The sequence below is a fragment of the Phalangium opilio genome, unplaced genomic scaffold (assembly GCF_054372755.1).
Source record: "Phalangium opilio isolate 3A_F unplaced genomic scaffold, DU_Popi_V2 ptg000105l_1, whole genome shotgun sequence".
In the NCBI taxonomy this organism is placed as follows: Eukaryota; Metazoa; Arthropoda; class Arachnida; order Opiliones; family Phalangiidae; genus Phalangium; species Phalangium opilio.
Genome location: NW_028324207.1, coordinates 3207613 through 3228629, shown reverse-complemented (window position 1 = coordinate 3228629; position 21017 = coordinate 3207613). Strand labels below are relative to the sequence as shown.

At 38.9% G+C, this 21017-nt stretch overlaps 4 protein-coding genes and 2 long non-coding RNA genes across 6 annotated transcripts; 4 read left to right on the top strand and 2 right to left on the bottom strand.

The window, feature by feature from the left end:
- Positions 1 to 2428: 2428 nt before the first annotated feature.
- On the bottom strand, positions 2429 to 5575 carry LOC149625323 (uncharacterized). Its single transcript, XM_089852130.1, has 4 exons — positions 5516 to 5575; positions 4842 to 5231; positions 4271 to 4330; positions 2429 to 3376 (listed from the first exon to the last, which is right to left on the bottom strand). Exons 1-4 carry the CDS (start codon positions 5573 to 5575, stop codon positions 2429 to 2431), a joined length of 1458 nt encoding a protein of 485 aa, XP_089708256.1.
- A 5449-nt stretch (positions 5576 to 11024) lies between these two features.
- LOC149625322 (uncharacterized) lies at positions 11025 to 11866 on the top strand. The gene is made up of 3 exons (XR_016374459.1): positions 11025 to 11063; positions 11316 to 11595; positions 11658 to 11866. It is a non-coding gene; the product is annotated as an uncharacterized LOC149625322 (long non-coding RNA).
- Positions 11867 to 11870: 4 nt separating this feature from the next.
- On the top strand, positions 11871 to 13149 carry LOC149625321 (uncharacterized). The gene is made up of 3 exons (XM_089852129.1): positions 11871 to 11997; positions 12068 to 12537; positions 12643 to 13149. The coding sequence occupies exons 1-3, from the start codon at positions 11871 to 11873 to the stop codon at positions 12937 to 12939; spliced, it is 894 nt and encodes a 297-aa protein (XP_089708255.1). The 3' UTR covers positions 12940 to 13149.
- A 111-nt stretch (positions 13150 to 13260) lies between these two features.
- On the top strand, positions 13261 to 14064 carry LOC149625320 (uncharacterized). The gene is made up of 2 exons (XM_089851739.1): positions 13261 to 13906; positions 13969 to 14064. The coding sequence occupies exons 1-2, from the start codon at positions 13354 to 13356 to the stop codon at positions 14001 to 14003; spliced, it is 588 nt and encodes a 195-aa protein (XP_089707865.1). The 5' UTR covers positions 13261 to 13353; the 3' UTR covers positions 14004 to 14064.
- A 93-nt stretch (positions 14065 to 14157) lies between these two features.
- Positions 14158 to 15007, top strand: LOC149625319 (uncharacterized). The gene is made up of 3 exons (XR_016374489.1): positions 14158 to 14181; positions 14237 to 14375; positions 14451 to 15007. It is a non-coding gene; the product is annotated as an uncharacterized LOC149625319 (long non-coding RNA).
- A 1011-nt stretch (positions 15008 to 16018) lies between these two features.
- Positions 16019 to 16933, bottom strand: LOC149625318 (uncharacterized). The gene is made up of 5 exons (XM_089852128.1): positions 16767 to 16933; positions 16522 to 16685; positions 16416 to 16463; positions 16163 to 16340; positions 16019 to 16094 (listed from the first exon to the last, which is right to left on the bottom strand). The coding sequence occupies exons 2-5, from the start codon at positions 16616 to 16618 to the stop codon at positions 16019 to 16021; spliced, it is 399 nt and encodes a 132-aa protein (XP_089708254.1). The 5' UTR covers positions 16619 to 16685; positions 16767 to 16933.
- Positions 16934 to 21017: the final 4084 nt, after the last annotated feature.

Below are 21017 nucleotides of genomic sequence, written 5' to 3'. Positions count from 1 at the left end.
GACCGGTAATTAAGCTAGATTACCGACGACCGGTAATTTAGCTAGATTACCGACGACCGGTAATTAAGCTAGATTACCGACGACCGGTAATTAAGCTAGATTACCGACGACCGGTAATTAAGCTAGATTACCGACGACCGGTAATTAAGCTAGATTACCGACGACCGGTAATTAAGCTAGATTACCGACGACCGGTAATTAAGCTAGATTACCGACGACCGGTAATTAAGCTAGATTACCGACGACCGGTAATTAAGCTAGATTACCGACGACCGGTAATTAAGCTAGATTACCGACGACCGGTAATTAAGCTAGATTACCGACGACCGGTAATTAAGCTAGATTACCGACGACCGGTAATTAAGCTAGATTACCGACGACCGGTAATTAAGCTAGATTACCGACGACCGGTAATTAAGCTAGATTACCGACGACCGGTGATTAAGCTAGATTACCGACGACCGGTGATTAAGCTAGATTACCGACGACCGGTGATTAAGCTAGATTACCGACGACCGGTGATTAAGCTAGATTACCGACGACCGGTGATTAAGCTAGATTACCGACGACCGGTGATTAAGCTAGATTACCGACGACCGGTGATTTAGTCGCATTACCGACGGCTGGTATTTAAGCTAGATTACCGATGAACGCGCAACGCCCTAGGACTTTTTCTCCCATATTTTCTAAACAATTTTAATTAATATGAAGACTGAAGTGACAGATATTAATAAAAACTGTCATTGTAGACAAAGACTGGAAAGTGTAAAAGATAAGGTTTGAAAATGAACTGCCTGAAGTGACAGATATTAAAATTTTCACTTTTGAAGACATCATTATAAAACATCAATTATTTTAAAAAATTCTTATCTTACTTTTTTTCACCAAAATTTCATTTTCGCAAAATATTTTTCAGCAATATTTACCCAAGTATTTTGTCCTCAATAGTAGTTGTCACCTAGAAGGGTTTAAGGGATACTATCTTGGTACTGGTTTTACTTTCAACTAACATTTGATTCTAGGAGATTCAAATGCTTGGATATCTGAAAAGATTTCTCTTGAAGAGTTTAAATTTTTATATTTTAAAATTGAAAATATTGCGAAGCGGAAAATAATATAGGCCTTTTCTTTGTGATTTAGTTATTAGTGTCGAAAAGATCTGTAGATTGATCGTGATCTTTGAGAGCAACACAGCACGTTAATATTTAATACTTTGAAAGCTTTACAATTTAAGAATACGTTTTGTAAAGTTTTAATACGGTTTATATTTTATAAGCTCTCAACGATTTTCTGTCGTTATAGGGTCGAATTTTCTACCTAATTTTAAATTTTTTAATAAACGCATTAAATAACGCGCATGTTCCTTTTTAAAATACTTTCCCGAAGTAATTTTGGTGAAAAAAAGTAAGATAAGAATTTTTTAAAATAATTGATGTTTTATAATGATGTCTTCAAAAGTGAAAATTTTAATATCTGTCACTTCAGGCAGTTCATTTTCAAACCTTATCTTTTACACTTTCCAGTCTTTGTCTACAATGACAGTTTTTATTAATAGGCTAACGATGCTAGTCTGTTTATAAGATTAAATCGGAACTTCATGTGTCATTAGACGTATATAACTTCAAAGTCAAGAGTTAACAACTTTATGCGGCCTTTACACACTCAACATTATGTTTTTTATTCATGTTAGTATATCGAATTTTAGTTTACATATTTCTTTTTATTCGAAAATTATTTTTCCTAATTATGCCTACCTTGCATTCCTGCAAAAGGAGAAAGCTAAGGCAAAGAAAGCAACCGGTGGTAGGGTTGTCAATTGGGTGGATGGACTCTGATAACAAAAGAGGAGCTCATTATAACATTTCCCCACCGTGCTATAATATTACCTTTCGAGAAATGGAGTATTTGCTTTTGCAGAAGAGCTAGGCATTTCCCCCATATATCGAAAGGTAATATTAATCCTTTCTTTTAACTTTGGGGGTTGAATCTCGAGGCACAGAGCGCTCCCAATCCTTTTGGCAGTTAACCCCTTTCATTAAAAGAAAGGATCCATTGGTTAAGCTAACCGAAATGGTAGCACGAGTTGTACCTTTGGGGCGCATTAAGAATTTTCTTTCCGCGCCGAAAGATAACGAGGCAATAGTTGAGTGAACCCCACGTTCATCATCGGAGTGCCACCCAACACTATCGTCTTCATCCCTGTACAGATTGACCACTGCGGCGTTGTAGCGCATTTTAGTTTCTTTCTCTATCTTTGCTTTCAACTTGTGCAGAGTCTTAGTCCAGTGATCAATACTCTCCCTTAGGAGTAATTGGAAAATTTTCTGTTTTGGCAGACATTAAACACCTTTCGAGGAAGGTTTACATTTTGCACCCTCGTAGAGATCTTTGAACTCAGTCAAGAAAGCATCGATAGTTGGAATGTAAACTATCCTTTGCTAAGTTCTGTCTCTCTACGGGTGGTTGGAGGAGGTGGGGGCGGTGGGACCTGGGTGGTCGTTGGCGACGGCAGTGGGACCTGGGTGGTCGTTTGCGGCGGCGGTGGGACCTGGGTGGTCGTTTGCGGCGGCGGTGGGACCTGGGTGGTCGTTGGCGGCGGCGGTGGGACCTGGGTGGTCGTTGGCGGCGGCGGTGGGACCTGGGTGGTCGTTGGCGGCGGTGGGACCTGGGTGGTCGTTGGCGACGGCAGTGGGACCTGGGTGGTCGTTGGCGGCGGCGGTGGGACCTGGGTGGTCGTTGGCGGCGGTGGGACCTGGGTGGTCGTTGGCGGCGGTGGGACCTGGGTGGTCGTTGGCGGCGGTGGTAACTGGGTGGTCGATGGCGGCGGTGGGACCTGGGTGGTCGATGGCGGCGGTGGGACCTGGGTGGTCGTTGGCGGCGGTGGAACCTGGGTGGTCGTTGGCGGCGGTGGAACCTGGGTGGCCGTTGGCGGCGGTGGAACCTGGGTGGTCGTTGGCGGCGGTGGAACTTGGGTGGTCGTTGGTGGTGGTGGAACCTGGGTGGTCGTTGGCGGCGGTGGAACTTGGGTGGTCGTTGGTGGTGGTGGGACCTGGGTGGCCGTTGGCGGCGGTGGAACCTGGGTGGTCGTTGGCGGCGGTGGAACTTGGGTGGTCGTTGGTGGTGGTGGTGGAACCTGGGTGGTCGTTGGCGGCGGTGGAACTTGGGTGGTCGTTGGTGGTGGTGGAACCTGGGTGGTCGTTGGTGGTGGTGGAACCTGGGTGGTCGTTGGCGGCGGTGGAACCTGGGTGGTCGTTGGTGGCGGTGGAACCTGGGTGGTCGTTGGCGGCGGTGGAACCTGGGTGGTCGTTGGTGGCGGTGGAACCTGGGTGGTCGTTGGTGTCGGTGGAACCTGGGTGGTCGTTGGTGGCGGTGGAACCTGGGTGGTTTATTTTCTTAGCTCTTTTTTGGAAGATCCTGTCCTTTTCCTTTTCCTATAAATAAGTCAATTTAAAAATGCACAAGATGCAATAAGTATGCGTGGGCATAAGTCTTTTTTGTGCGTGTATTAACTGAGCGTTACGTTTATAAAAATTTTAGCACTGTTAAAGGTAACTAATCGTGGGGATAATCACTAAAACTTTGTTCTTCTATTAATGTCACTTAGATGTTACTGGTAATAATTTTAGCACTATTTAAAGCGTCGAGGGGCTATGCACTAATAAAGAAAATTTTCGTTCATTGTTGATTTCCAATGACGCTTTTAAAAGGGTTAGGGATTTATGGTGAATTAAATTGGATAAGGATAAATCATCGAGGTGCTACTCACTAGAAACTCGTCGATTTTAAACGGAATAAGGGTTAAGGTATACTTAGGGGTTACGGGTAAATATCTTAGCACGGTTAAAGAGGAGCTATTTACTAATGGTAATTTTCACTCATTGGGGATTTTTACAAGTGATTTTAAAAGGGAATTTGTTTAAGAGTTATTTTAGGGGTTGCGTGTAATTATTTAAGAAACATTGAATGTAGCGCTAAAAAAGTCTCATGCCGACTTTAAAAGAGATTAGGAAAAGGGGCTATTTAGTGGTTCCGGGTAATCATTTTACCACTGTTAAAAGCAGCGCGTCGAGGGGCTATTCACTAATGAAGATGGCCGGTGCTATCTTGTTTTCTTGGTGTCCATGGAGGTATTTTATGAGATAATACAATTATTGTTTTTGTAAAACTGTTGAAAACCATTTCGAAGTATCACCAGTAGACGCAACCTCAGAAATACAAAGACTTATTCGAAAAACTTGAAAGCAATAAATCTACACTAAATTGAACTTACCCCGTTTTTACAGGCATTGAAGATAGAAGAGATAGAAATGGGGGCACTGGAGATAAAATACTGTATAAAGAAGAGATGCAGTAACTTAGTTTAGCTCGAATAGAGATATGGGGGCACGGATGTTCGTATACTTAGCTCGAAATCGAATGTTGAAATGAATATCCATTTAGAAATTTCAGACTATTTATAGCTTTCCGCCTGCGACCCAGAGCCTACAAAGAATGCCTCCCCCTCTTTCTGCTTAAACTTTAAGGCAGTGACGTGTAGAGCCCTCTGTGAGCCAAGCGGGTCAAGCACCGCTGACAACCAAAAGGAAATTTTCACCCGGGCCTCTCCCTCTTAGATTCGTCGAAAAGGTGTATTTTTTGGTAACAGTCGTTTCTAGTGGAGAAATGTATTATCTGGGGGAGGGGGGGGGGGTTCCCTTCACACGGGCCACTATCCGCGTTGCACTATTTTTATTTATTATTAAAAGTAAAAGCCAGATGGGCGTGGTTATCGCCTGCATCGAGGCCCGTCTTTATAGGGTACATAAATAGGTGGGTAATAACAATTTTTTTGAGTCTGTAACATCGAGTTGGTTAGTTTGACGATTTATATATATTGTTCTTGTGTGCTGTGTTGTCCTGGTATCGTCTCCATTTTTGTCCTGTAGAGCAAATGCCCCTTCCCCACGGTCGGTCTGTGGTAGTGTGGCAGCCCCTTCCACTGGGCCCGTGTAGCGTGGAGTTATCACCATATTTGCCATAGCTTCCCCTTGTGCTATGTGGAGTTCTGTCGGTGTTATGTTAAACAGTACCACTTTCACTGGGCCTCGGTAGTCTGCGTCCACAGTAGCTCTGGCATGTGGGGCGATGTGCACGGTTTCTGCGCTGTAGAGGGTTATTGCTCCGTTGCGAAGGAGCCCTTTCTCTGGGGCTGTGGCAGCGTTGCTCAATAGTTTGTAGGGGAGAAACACCGACTTAGTGTAAATTTATCCGACAAAAGTGCCGTCATTGTGAAAGAAGTGGGGTTGTAGCGGTGCTATATACCTCTTTTTTGGTTGCGTCACCAGGGGTAGGCGTTTTTCTCGTAATCTTCCCAGAGGCACGTGACCGTTTTTCTAGTTTTTACATCGCCGTTCATGGTGCAGGTTAATATGTTTTTAGGGTAACCGGCTGGGTGGGGTTATAGTGGTGTGAAGGGTTGTCTGTGCATGTCCAAGAGTGGGCAATGGCAAAGGATGTGCTGTATATCCTCTAGTACTCCGCAAGCGGAGCAGTCTCCAGTAACGAGTTTTCCCAGTTTGTGAAGGTGTTCTCCCATCATCCACCGTCGACAATGGAGCCTGGAGATGCAGTTTTCTTGGGTTCGTGTGACTTTAGCTTTGAGATTTCATCCTTGAAGGGAGCTGATCGCTATTTCCTTTGGATTGCCCCTTCTCGGGTTCCCCACCATTTGTTAGAAAATGTGAGTGTCTGTTCTGGCGGAAAAGGCGTTTAGTTCAGGCCGCTCAATCCGCTCGTTCGTTGCCGTCAATTTCAATGCGCACAGAGCTGTAGATGAACGAAATCTCTTGAGGGCTGTCTTCTATGTTTTGCTGTACTGTGCGCACCAAGGGGTTATTTGCGGACAGTTGTTGCAAGAGTTTGAGTGCAGTTTGGGAATCTGTGGCTATGAGTACGTATGTTGGAAGTCCCGTGCCTCCGAGAGGGTTAGACGTAGCGCCTGTAGTTCGCACTGTGTAATGTCATTGTGGCCATTTTTATCTTTTCGAAAGTGCTAGGTTGAAAGATTATATCATTATCCCCAGTCCGCACAACTTGTTCCCTGGCAGGCACGATGCATCTGTGTATATCTGTAAGATTTCATTGTTGGCGATGGCCGCGAAATGAGCCTGTCGGTAGTGCTGTATGAGATGGGGGTCGGGTGAGGAGAGAAATTTTCTGAGATAACGGGCTGGGCGTTAAAAAGCCTTTTGGAAGACTGTGAAAATGGTATTTTTATCGATCCTTCAAGGTTTGTCTGTCTGGCAAAGGGAGAATCTGCTGTGGTCTTGTGGCGTGAAGCTATTTCGGGCTTTTCTCTTCCCCTAGTTCCCTTGCTAAGAGGTGTAAATCCGAAAGGGGAAGAAGCCCGAGCTCGGTTTCCATCGAGGAAATGCTTGTAGATTTGGGCTTGCCGAGTATGATCCGTAGTGCCACATTCTGTATCTTCTCCAGCTGGAGGAGTTGGGTCTTACTTGCCGCCCCGTAAACCGAGACGCCGTAGTTCATCGTGGACCTGATCATATGTGTGTATATCATTATTCCTATAAACCTTTTCGCTCCCCACCGTAAGCCCATAAAGGGTTTAGGATATTCAGTCCTTTCTGGCATTGCTGTAAAACGTGTTGGATGTGAAATTTCCACGTGCACCACCGGTCTAGCCATAGTCCAAAGTATTTGTAGATGTCCGTATCATTGATGGAGTAACCGTCTATATGGAGAGGGAGCGCCATGGGTGGGCTCTATCGTCACGTGCAGAGTAATGTTAGCATTTATCGTACTGGATCGGCAATCTCTATTTTTCTAGGCGACTAAATTGAGATTAAATTGTAAGATCTGGAATACCGTGGTCAGTGTGGAAGAGCAGGCCCAAATAGCAATATCATCCGCATGTAGACCATATGCGCAAGTTGGGGAGAAGTCTCGTCCTACATTGTTAATCGCAAGCAAGAACAGGGTAGAGCTTAGGGGGCTCCCCTGGGGGACTCCATAGTTTAGTCGTCGAGGAGATGAAACTGCCCCATTCAGGCGAACCGTGAGTTCTCTGTCTAGGTGGAAGTCCTTTATCCGCGCCCATAAGTTACCTCGGCAGTCTAGCTCTGTCAATGGTGGTAAAAGCCTTTTTGGTGGCACATTTCCGAAGGCGTCTTTATATATAGGAAGACTATCCCCGTGTACTTCCTCTGCTCCAAAGCGTCCCTGGTCTCTTCCGTCAGGCGTAGAATATTGTCACCAGTGGATTGCCCCTTCCTGAAACCCGGTCTGAATTGGTTTCAGGGCGTGGGTTTCTTCCAGGAAGTGTTGTAAGCGTTTGTTGATTATTTTGTCCATCAGTTTTTTTAGGGTAGATAAGAGCCCTATTGGTCGATAATAAAAGGGGTCCTCCATTTCAGAGGCATATACTTTATTACTTCTAAAGCCAAAAACGATGTAATTAAAACGTCTTAACTACGTTGGCATTTGTATCTCTTTAATTTGAAACAGGCCGATTGAGAGAAAAAACAGGGTATTTTCACGACCCGCCAATGTTTTTAATTTGAAATGTAAATGAGGATGAAGAAAAACATCTTCTTTGCCTAATTAATTTTCAGAACACTCGCGTATTCGGACTATGTTGATAGCAAAATGGTACTGAAGAAATTACCATCCCCGTTGGTTTTTAGGTTTGTATCTCTGAGCGAAAAACTAAAAATTATGATTTCCTAGATTTCATTTTATAATCAGGGCCATGTGAAGCAATTTTGCGCCCGGGGTCCGAAATTCATCTAAAGAAACCATAACGTTTTTCACTTAGTCTAGCATTGTGCACCCTCGAGACCCGGGGAAGAATATGGAAGCGCTAGCTTCCTACCCGCAACGGAAGTAAATATATAGTATCATATCCACATTATTAATGACTAGAAATGAATATATTCAAAATAGTCCTATAAATATTTATATAAATAAACTGTGACTTTTGGTATTAGGGTCATTTGCATTTTTTTCATTACATTTCTTGGTTATAATTTTAGTTTCGGTTATTTTCATAGCTGTGTTCTATTCAATCAAACTAGAATATATACAATTTGAGTAAAATAGGCCAAATTATAGGTAAAATATTAATTTTGGCTTCTGGGAAGTTTACTCTAAAGACCGAAATTTAAAATACACTTTTGTTTTGGTTTTTAAAATGTTGGCGCCATCATGTTTAATCTTCTTCAACCTAATGGACGTGCGTTTTCCATGATTTTTAACGTCATCACGCGACAACCAAATAAACCATTTATATTCAAACACGCTCAAATACACAATTTTCAACGCTAATACAGATTTTCCGGGCAAAGACAGATTTTCCAGGCAAAGACAGATTTTCCAGGCAAAGACAGATTTTCCAGGCAAAGACAGATTTTCCGGTCGAAGACAGATTTTCCAGGCAAAGACAGATTTTCCAGGCAAAGACAGTTTTTCCACGCAAAGACAGTTTTTCCACGCAAAGACAGTTTTTCCACGCAAAGACAGTTTTTCCACGCAAAGACAGTTTTTCCAGGCAAAGACAGATTTTCCAGGCAAAGACAGATTTTCCAGGCAAAGACAGGTTTTCCACGCAAAGACAGTTTTTCCACGCAAAGAAAGATTTTCCACGCAAAAACAGTTTTTCCACGCAAAGACAGATTTTCCAGGCAAAGGCAGATTTTCTAGGCAAAGACAGATTTTCCAGGCAAAGTCACTTTGTCCAGGCAAAGATAGGTTTTCAAGGCAAACGCAAATTAAATACAAAATTTATACAATTCTCTTCCACATAAATTCTGATATCATTTTATCTTTCAAATTCCTATCCTTCACAAATTTTAACCAAAAATCATATATTTTAATACCTCTACATCTATACAGAGAAAAATATAAGCAAAATCCACCATATGTCTGACTGGAAGTTGTTGAGAATTAAAAGTTACGGTGCATTTCCAAAACTGTCAAAGAACTCGGTACTTTTGTTACTTGAAAAGAAAATAGCTGTCCAAAGTTCTCCGTTGGCATTTGACATCCCCGTATTAACGATATACAGGGAAGGGAATGTTTTCACTGTTTTCGGTAACATATCTGCGGTGTAAAGCCCACGAAACAGATCCTTGCATAGTGTCCATAATTTTCTAATTGTAGTCGTATTTGACGGTTCTATTCTTATCAATTAAATTTTATATATCTAGTAATGATTTTAGTTTTTATCTTTCCAGTAATGACTTTAACTAATGTCTTTCTAATGATTTTAAATATTATCTTTCAGAAAATAATTTTAGATTTCTAAATGAACGTTCTTTTAGCACGTTTAAGAGAGTTCCCAAATATATACTTAAATTCAAATTCTCGTTGGTAATTGAGGAAAAATATGTTCAATGTAGTTGTAAATCAGTTATTAGCGTATTTTATTTTAACCTGTTCAACAACGACAATTATAAACGCTTTACGAGGAAAAAATAAATTAATTCCTCTCCATCTTGAGTATAAACACAGCAGGCCAAAGTGTTGATTGCTTTACAATTGGTCTTTCCATCAATGAGCAAACAACAGTTATGTCGCTGATGATATTACTATTCGTGTTTGAAGTGATTCAAAAATTGGTGGCATTTATATCATCCCTACTCAAATGTCTTCCGTTGCCGCGAATTTGGGATTCGTATCCAAATTACGGCTTCAAGTCCGTCTTTGTCTTAGGCCACGCCAGATTTCTAAAACTATTTTCACCTGTTAAAGAAATCAGTACTGCAACTTGTAAGTATAACTTTTTAAATGTATTTAAATAGGAGAAAAGTACATTATTAGAGTTTGCGATGTTCAAAAGGATGCATTTAAATAAAACCAGCAATAAAATCGATATTCTACCAAAAGCAGATTAGACTTTACACATAAATTTCGCGAGTCTAACTTCTCAATAGCTTTGACCATGGATTTTATGACTTTCCCGATGTAAAAACTAAGCAGACGAACAAAAAAGCTTTTAACCAATAAGCCTCTAACCGTAGATAACCTCTTTAATGCCAGAAGAATTGGCGACACCCCAATATTGTTTTCTTGCATTGGACCTCGAGTAGACCTCGCCGTCGATCGCCTCCGCCTTTTATCGAGCACTTTTAGGGTTTGACCAGGAGTTCATAATAACCCGAAGTACGAAACTGGTTAAAAAGCCCGTAACAACACAGTTTCGCCGTAAAGCTCAGCGGATTCATCCACCGCTTAACTCCCAAAGAAATAGTTGCCCCATTTTATAGCGCCCACGCGCATTAACTTACACAGTTCCGGTTTAGCACTATTTTTATCTTGTGATTTTGGGAGCGAAAATGGCTCACGTCTGCTTCTGTCGGAACGGTGTAAATTAAGCCTTGGCTAAGAAGTTTGCTTTTAGTCGGGGGTTTCTAGTTTTCTACAAAACATTTAAACGATCGTCAATGATGTTTTGTTGTGATATGTGTGAGTGAGAATTCCGTGGTTAAATTAAAACGGTTTGGACAAATTTATTCCCAGTATCTTTAATATAAGAATTGCAACGTGTTTCTACGTCCACCATATCGCCATTTTTCTTTTCGACGGAGATCCCAGACAACGGAAGTTTTGGAACGAAAACCAAGGAGCATAGATACCACTACGATATACTGTAAGGTTGTATGTCCATAAACAGGCTAATCCTTTCTATGCGCAACGACAGAATCTTGTTGTTCGCGATTTTTACCATTAGTTATATGGCCAGTTTCATACTCCCCCCCCCCGAACTCCTGTTTTGACCTAGAACATTTGAACATAAGATGAAAATTGGTACATGGGTTGTTTTAGACCCAAGAAAAAGTATACTACAACTCCTCTGCAGTAGAGCGCGAATTCTCACCGCCATCTTGTTAAATGGCCGTCTTGAATGTCAGCTCCAATGTATTCCACATTCTTGTTCAAAAATTATGAACATTGGTGCAAATTATGATTGGAGCCACATGAAATTCATAGTACGTGCCTAGTGGTCCCGAGGCTCAGGGCATGGATTTATAAAAAAACTATCGTTTGTGGATATGGTACTTCTACCTTTGGTAAGGCAATGCCTCTAGTTCACGATTTCGGGTGGAAGCTGGGTGGCAAGATGCACTTTCGTCCCCCTTGCCTCTAGGGGTCTGGACGGAAGTGAGGCGTTTAAACGGAAATCGAATGTATGCTTCTTTTTGTCAAGAGGGGGAGCCACTAGAAATCTACTTTTAATTATCGTCTGCTTGATTTTATTTTACAATTACGACCGTTACGTTTAAAACAGTTAGGAAATTAATTTTAAAATTTAAATTTTAAAGTCATTAGTGTAAGATGGGGAGAAATAAGAACTGCATATATCCAACGTGTAATAGCGATTCTAGAAGATCCGAGAAACCTCATATGTTTGGGGTAACATTTATACCTTTTCCTAAACCAAAAACCAAACCCGTGTTATGTAATAAATGGTTAAAATGGCTCAAAGAAGTTAGAAAAGACTTTACTAAGGATAAAATTACTAAAAACACATACTTATGCAATAAACACTTTGTGGGATTAAATGGTCCAAGTGAAACTTTTCCTGACCCTGTTCATTCTAACGTAAGTAAAAACGTTCTATTGCTTAATTTTTAGTATAATTAGATGTGGTCTTTTAATTAAAGAGCATGGTATCTATCTTGAAACCTTTGTCGTCAGTTGTGGAAGCAAGCAAACCTACTGCGATAGAACCAACTCAATCTGCTGTTAGTAATACTAGAAAATGTTTATTGTTGATACTTCACGGTAGATGAGATTCTGTTTTAATTGCATAGAGTATGATACGTGCTTTGAATCCTGCTTGCTCAAGTACCCCTAAAGCGCCCCACCATACACCGATGTGCATCACTCAAGATCATATAGTAGCTGATAGTTCGTTAAATATGCATGAAACTGTATTATCAATGCATTGGGGAGATCTCAGCTCCGTTAATTTAGACGTTGATGATGCAATAGGGAACATGAGTAATTCAAAATACTACTGTCCATTCTGTCACTATTTTGCTTTTATTTACTAGCAGTTCAATTTTAATAGGTAATGCAGAGTCTCTACACTTGACCAAAGCAAGTGAAGATCAAAATAATCCTGAGGTGATCAACCAGTTTGGTGATGAAAATATGGCAAGAATGACCAACCCGTTTGAAGAAGAAAGTCAAATAAAAGGGGATAATGTGGCGATGGTACCTCAATTGCTCAATGAAAATTATGTAGGACAAATCTGCCTCACTGACTGTGAAGATAACAAGGATAATACCAATCAAAGCAGTCAAAATGATGTAGACATGTCACAAAATCGCACTTGTACAGATAATGAAGAATGGAGTATAAAAAACTTGAAAGACTTTTTGAACTTGCCAGAATGGTTAAAATTAGTAGATGAAAATTGGCTGTCCAACCTGTCTAATTTAGGAAATAGTGAAGTTCACTTTTTGAAGGTCAACAAAGAGTCAAACACACCTTTAATATCAATAACTATAACTAAGGATAATAGCTTACAAGTTAAGGTTTGTGGCAAAGATATATTAAATCATAGTATGGTTCAGTTACCAGAGACAATATCGAGTGTGAATTCTCTTATTGAACTTTTAACCACCATCAACCGCTTTAAGATTTGCCAAGGAATTAAAGAGCCTGAAATGGTAAACATTTTGAAGGAAAGATGTCGAGGGAAAGTTCACTTCTCAGCTATACGAGACGATAACTGCATGGGTATTTCAAACAACAAAACATGTTTTCATTGCTCAAAATTAAGGAGTTACGCATTGAAAACAATTTCTGGAGGGAAAAAAACGAGCAACAGGAGAAAGTACAAGTCACTATCTAAAGAAGAACTTATTTCATTGCTGAAGAAATCTAAAGCTTGCGAAAGAAAAGCAAGAAGGCAAGTTAAACAAGAGAAGAAATAAGCAAAGAAACATATATATGTTGACAGCCAACCATTAGAAGAACCTGAAGATAATGATTGCATTGAAACAATTTTGACAAAAACAATACCAAAAAAAGATGACCAATCATTTGTTTCCTTGTTTTTACGAGAGCAATTGAAAGCAATTAAACAAAAAGATGCACGTGGCCGAAGGTGGCACCCGTATGTCATTCAGTGGTGCATGTATCAATATCATAAGACCCCAAACGCGTACAAAAGCTTGGCCAAATCTAAAATATTGCAGTTGCCTTCATGTAGCACTCTATTTAGACATTGAACTCATAACGGGAGTTTACCTGGATTTTCAAATGAAGTGTTTAATCAACTCAAAGAAGATATAAAACCTTGGCAATTAAAGCCTCATCAACAATATTTCACCATTCTTCTGGATGAGATGAAAGTGAAAGAAGAATTAGTTTACAAAAAAAATTCTGGCAACATAATTGGTTATACTCAATTAAACAATGCAAGAAACCAGATTAATAGCCTTCAATCAGATACGTTCAAAGAAAAAAAAGTAGCCAATAATGTTCTAATGTTGATGTTAAGAGGAACCACAACCCATGAGAAATATCCATTCGCACACTTTGCTACCAACGGATTAACTGGAGATGACCTTAACTCTATAATTTGGGAAGCTGTTGAAAAACTTGAAGCAATTGGCATTAAAGTACTAGGCGTCATTGGGGATGGTGCAGCCACCAACAGAAAGTTTTTCACCACGAATACAACAGTAGATTCTCCACATTACTGTATTAATCCATTTAGTGCGGACGAAGAGAGACCGTTCTTTTTCATGTTTGACCCTCCCCATCTCTTAAAAACAACAAGGAATTGTTTATGGTCAAGTGAAGAAACATGCAAAGTTCGTCTCATGCTAAACAATGGCCAATATATTCTTTGGAAACCGATTAGAGATTTATTTGAAAAAGAAAGATCCCAACCTGGTAACCTTCGAAAAGCGCACAAATTGACTGGGGATCATATTTATCTTAATTCTTACACGAAGATGAAAGTTCGATATGCATCACAAGTACTCAGTAAAACTGTTGCAGAAGCGATAAAAGAAGAATTTGGCGAAGAATATGCCGAAACTGTGAAGTTCATTGAGATATTTGACAAAGGGTTTGACATATTCAATACCACAAATTTCAAAGAAGCTTACCATAAAAGAAAACCCAATAAAAGACCTTTCAATACAATTAATGATCAGCGGCTTAGTGTGAGTATTCCTTTTAACGTTTTAATTATGAACAAATTGAATGAATTCTTTGCAGTGGTTAGAAAATGACTTCTTGGGGTACCTAGATGATTGGGAACAATACACCCAAAATATCCATCCAGGTAAATTCAAGCCAGAGGAAAGGAAGAAAATGATCCTTTCGCAGGAAACACTGGCAGGCTTGAGGCAAAGTAGTAAGATATTCTATTTTAGATTAAATTAAAGTATTAAGTACCTGCTACTAAAGTTTTCCCTATGTTTTGAAATAGCTAAGGCAATGGTGGCTATCATAAAGTTTCTCCTTGGCAAAGGAGCTTCGTTTGTTTTGACTGGGAATTTTAATCAAGACCCACTAGAACTGGAATTTTCAAAGCAGCGTGGTGCGAATGGGAGAAACGATAACCCAACTTTTGAAACCTTTGGAAATAATAGAGAATCCCTCCTTATGTTAAGACGATACAAAATACCGACACACACATCTGAAGGAAATACCACCACTTCAAATAATACCAACGATGAGCTTTAACTAATATCATTTATATATCTCAATTACTATGGAGATTGTCAATAATTAAAAAATTATAAAAAACATTACAAAACTTTTGAAAAATAAAAAAATAGGAACATTAATTACAAAACTTTTGAAAAATAAAAAAATAGGAACATTAATTACAAAACTTTTGAAAAATAAAAAATAGGAACATTTCAAAACCTTTAAACGATTAAAAATAGGAACATTTCCATTTCAATTGCACTTGTTCATCATTGACTAGGTTTATCACTTTGCAAATTTACCAGTAGAAAGTTGCTCCATCTGTTTTCTTAATCTCGCCTTTGAATCAGCTAGGGATTTGATAGCTTTAAGTCTATTTTTCGTTTTAATTTCTTCTTTGAGCCTCTTGAGATGACCATTTCCAATTGTATTTATGAAATAACTAACGCAGTGGTCAAACAGCTTGGGCCTCTCAACTTCAGGAACACAATTATCACAAAGGCTACTCCAAGATTGCACAATTGTTTCGTTTTCTTTTATCTCAGCTTTTGCTTTAACTACTCGGTTTTCATTATAATTGTTGAAGTAGTATGGAATGACGATTTTATAGATTTTAACAAAGAGTTCGTATACTTCTTGTGTTGGGTAAAATAAACCACCTCTATTTAGACTGTCGATCCACTTCCTTAGATTAAAAGCAACGTTTTCTTTTGTCGTGTGCATTTTTGAAACGAGGTTCCTTCCAAATTCTGACTTACGAGCTAGTGATTGAAGAGTTGCACCAATTACGTACATAAAAACCGAAGGGTGCTCTTCTATTTTTGCACTAACGTCAATTGTCATAATTTGAATTCTTTTAGATCCATTTTCTATTATTCTTTTTAAGAGAAGGTTGATGCCAACAGTTCTCTCTCTTTCGTCAAGATCCTTAAAACCCTGAAATTGTTACATAATAAATCAACCTGATTCATAATTATTATTCACATTTTCTTACATCTGTATGTTTTAAAGAATTTAAAATTTTTAATTTTTCCTTCTTTTTGTGGGTAATTAGTTTCATCATCATTTGTGAAACGTTTTTTTCCACAGTGTTCACCAAAATTGGTCTTACTACACGTTTCAATTCATTTAAGTCTCTGAAGTGCACTTTTGTTATCCAAGTGTAAATTGCTATATGTTTTTCGTCGATGTTCAAAGATCCCAATTCACAAGATTTGAATTGTGCTTGTGTTTCAAATACAAGCCCTTTAAATGATTCATCAAATTCTCTACCTAGGTGAAATTAATTTTGATTATTTAATTGAAAATTTACTTATTCAGGGTGAAACTCACTAGGGATCATCATCATGGACGTTCGTGGAGGTGCAACTTGATTAATTTTCTTTGCTTTTTTTTAATTGGTGAACTAGTTGGTGACTTGCTGAAACATTGAGAGACAACTTATTTTTGTTTAAATGAGTTTCATACTCGTATTTTATAACACAATACTTAGTAATTGTTTCTAAGGGGCGTGAAGTAGACTGCATTACGACTTGGACTTTCGTATCTAAGTTCATTAGAGCTTTGTCAATGTCCTCATCGTCTAGCATTTGTTCAAATTCCACATCCTCAATCATGTTTTGAGCGTCTTCCATACTCAACCCCTGATGAATATCACAGTTTTCATCTGTTTAATCAAATGTACCATTTTATAACATGCTATTAATAGTAACAAGTTAATATTGTAAAAGCCATAAATTACCATCCAAAATATTTTCCGTCGTTACAGTGGTGGTGACATTTTCATCCTCTGTAATTAGCAATTTGGGAACAGGGAGGCTGTGTATTGGGTTTGTTAATTATCTTACCAGAGCTTTCGCTGAAAGATGTAGACGTTTCGCTGGAGCTACTAGTATGCTCATCCTCTGAGTCGGGCTCAGAAATATTTTCTACCCAGCCACTCATTCTGATAATGTAATAATTACTAAATTTAAATCAATATTTCATTCAGCTTAATCGTTGTAGAACTAAACTGAAATTATTTTTCATTATATAGTAGTTCTGAATTGAAAATAATGTATTTTATAATATGGATTTTTAGATTGTCACTTACGCATTAAAGGAATCTTCACTTGAATAAGTTGAAATACATCAAGAGAATCACGACCCGAAAACCCTAACATGTCCGTTTCTAACATTCAAAATCCCAGACCTAACAACACGTGACATCTCGTCATGCGCACAAAGGACCCCTCACCCAAAACGGGATGTGACGTTTGCCTCACTTCCGCTCTAACGTATGACCTGATCAATAGGTGGCGCTAGGAGAAAATCGCGAATTATGTTTACACGTTTTTCTCCCAGTGACATATCCACAAACGATAGTTTTTTATAAATCCATGCTCAGGGGGCCCTCGACGGTCAGTCTTAAGCCCTCATCTACCTCATTCTATTGAGTCACAATTCTATATAATTGAGGAAATGATTAATCTCACTTCCTCGGAATAACAGCTTTCAACTAATTTTCAGACTGATAGATTTTTACTCTTTTCGTCTATTGATGATCCGTGATAGACAAAAATTCTTTAAATTCCCGCTGAGGTTTGTGAGGGACGGGGTCAGGCTAGGAAATGATATTCTTACTTACAGACCTGTTTATTAATACCTTGTACCAATTTTTTTAATTCAAAGCGTGAGGGTCTTTGTTCCGATGACTATTTTATGAATTCCTACTTTTATTAAAAAAATGATGTGTAGACTATTTTAATTATTTTCATTTTAACATAAATATAGACTACAGGAGTCCAGTTGTGCATTTTTGCATACACTTGGCTGACAGAGATTGTTTAAAGGAATGGGACACCCATAAACGTTTTTAATGTAATCCCTTTAATTAGACCCAAAACCAAGATTTCGAGAGTTGAAAAAATTTTACATTAAGTATATTTTAAATTAAACCAGACAAACTAATTGCATAGAGGACCTTATGACGCCTGTATGGTGCTTTTCCGCAGAGCCAGAGAGAGTGCGATACGTCACTCTCATATATTAATTCAGTCCTCCATCATATTGGCCGAGGTATCTATAGGACAAGCTTCTACTAAAAAGAAAACTCGACTATTACGCGCTTGAAGGCCAGACCGGCGACAAGTTACGTTGGTAGCGCCCGTAGAGATACTAGAGTAGCACCGTAGAGTGCCGTAGCCAAGTCCTAGTACGCTAGGGAATCGTCGCATATCGTAACCATTTTGATGCAATATCTGGGGTACTTAAAGTGATCGAGAACAGCATAAAAACTAACAGCACCAATATAGTTAACTCTCTGACAGTCTATTATAATACAACTTAGCATTTCGGCAATTAATTTTGATTCAAATTGATCAACGAAACGACTAACGAGAGCTAAACATACTTGAAGACAAAGTTGTCGGACTCAAAAAAACCCCGACCTAAATTCTTCTGCTTGGAGTGCTAAAATCTCATTGGCTTAACCTCTATTTAAACCAGCCAGTCATCTGGCAGGTCTGGCCAAGCACGACAGTGAAGTTTAGAGAAAGGGGTTAATGGTGATGTCTATATAAAATTTTATTTTAATTATAAAATGAAAACTATCGCTACTAATTTAATTTCAATAGTACCACTATCTTTACAAAAGTTCTATTGAGCTAAGAGACAAAAATGTTTATGGGTGAACCATTCCTTTAAAGAATAGAGACCGGCTAAGGCGACTAGGTGTAGGATTACTGTAGTAGCTTAGGTGTATCATCTCATTGCGCAGAATTCCAATAGACCGAATCCCGCCAATGTTTTCAAGAAATTTAGCCCAACCGCGGGTTTGGTATTTACAATTCAAAAGACGCTATTTGTCGAAAACAGCGACCCCAAAAATGCTATGTAGTTTAATTTCTATTAATGTCGTTTTTTAATGAAAGCGTTTTAAATACATTTTTACTGCCTTAGGTTAGGTTAGGTTAGGGTAAGGTAGAGTAGGTTAAGAGGACGTCTCTTCCTCTTTGGAGCAGTTATAGACTTCAAGTACAGTAAAACGGCTGGCTTATAGTATTTTTATGATGAATATAATATAAAAAATAAATCAATATTTGCAATTGGTTTTATTACGTCATATTTTGTTGATTTATTACTATTTTGTTCTTATAACCCTTAGTTTTAAAATAATTATTTAGAAAATGTTTGGACCTAGTGTTCATTTTACGCAGGTCTTAAATTGTTTTAAGTTAATTTAATTTTTATTTATTTTATTTATTTAAATTACATCGAAATTCCCATTGGACAGAATCGTAAATCCGCCAAAGTGCGGTTTTTTCGGTTGATTGGGATTCGGCGCAATGCTACGGAAGCGAGTTTAGGGAATCGGGACTCGGGAAACGTCACACAAATAGTTCGACTGCTTCATTTTGGCGGTTTTCGTAATTTCATGGCATTTGTCATTTAGAATTTTAGATACAACCAACGAAAACCAGTACATAAGCTAGTCATCTGAAAACTATGACTCTTGATTCTTCTGTATTTTAAATAACAGAATATATAATTCTAGATAATCCTTAGCGGTAATGTTTAACTTTTCTAAAAGCTTAGGGATAATGAAATGCCAAAATAATATTAGTATGAAAAATTAATGTTTTTAGTAATACTTTTTTGCCATAAATTAATCCCATTGGTGATAACTGATCAAGTGGTAATACATGAATTTTGTCTTTATTAACCGGAGTGGCTGGGACAATAGAAAAATGAATAGGAAAAGGGTCACTGGTCCACCTTATTTACAAGCCTGGACGGGGTAGTAAAGTAATAGGAATGTGCGGAGACCCATTCAGGAGACGGGGCGTGTGCCCGACCCGATAATCGAAATTTGCATTTCAATTTACTCGAAACTACCTGGGTAGAATAATATTTCGCATTGCTACTCGTGTCAAGTTCAAACTGGCTGTCGGGTTGTAAGAATTATAGGAGAGAGTACAAAGTGAGTGGTCAAATCTCTTCCTCCCAGTGTTAAATTTTCCCTAAAGACAACATCCTACTTCAATTATTCAGCATGAGTCGAGATTAAAATTATTTCACCTAAAATGTAGATACATCTGAAGATAGAACATAATTTTAAAATTTAACCAGGTGATGCAGGACACTAATGCGCACCCATTTTATTTAAACAACAAGTTTCACGTTGAAATATTTATCTTCAAGACAATTTGGTTAGATGTGAGTACCTCCCCTAAATATTTTTCTGTGATGTTTCGGTTTTTTAAATAAACATTTTTGAGAGACAAGACTAAAACAGACCTATGAAGTGAAGCGTATGCGTGTTGATTCGCCTTACGCAAATCAGTGGTATGCAAGGGTTTCGAATCTAAGCTAAAGGGTAAGAACAGCACTTTAGTGTGCAACCCCGTCATTGGGGTGTATCGCCGCGTAAATATTAACCTAACTATTATGATGTAGTTGAAGCCAATGCTATAGATTGGTGTCTGTGTGAAATAGACGGGAGACCAGTAGATGGTGCTATTGTTAGAAACCAGAAAGGGCGTCTATGTGGAATGAACTAAGACCAGCAGTTATTGGTGGTAGAAGCAAATGTGGCGGATTGGTCTGCATGCAGAATCGACGGGAAAACCATTTATTATGTTTATAGTTAATAACAATCCAATGTGTACGGGCGGATGAGTTCAATATGTACCGTAGCAAAGTACAATATTCCAAATTTCTGTGAATTGTGAATGCGTTTCGAAAATTAGGAAAACGTTTGGTTCAATCTGCAATCACGATTATCTGGCAGACACTTCGGAAACAACCTCTCCAGGATATTTTTCACAAGGAGAGGTAAAAATGGGTACCCCAAATACCCGACAAACAAATTTTTCATTACGCACACCCGGTTAGAAACCAAAAGATTACTACTCGCAAATCCATAGAACTTGAGTTCATAATTCATTACAATCATTCTGCTCCTGGCTATTGGGACTGGAGGGGCCCCCAAACGCATTATGAATAGGGGCCCCCGAGGGTGTAAATCCAGCACTGAGTTTGGTGGCCATATTGGAAAATGGCCGCCGTGAATGCTAGGTACAGTATATTTCAGCATGTTGTTGGAATATTATGAAAATTGATAGGTATTATAATCAGAGCTGTGTGAACCTCATAGTAAAATATTGACGCCATTCATCAGATAGTTTCGCTGCCATGTTGGAAAATAGCCGCTCTGAATGTCATTTCAATACAGTATATAATTAAAAAATTATGAAAATTGTTAATAATTATGTTTAAGACCGTCTAGACATCATAAATGAATACTGAACACGTGCTACTGATATTTTGGGCGTCATCTAGGAAAATGACTGTGGGAAATGCT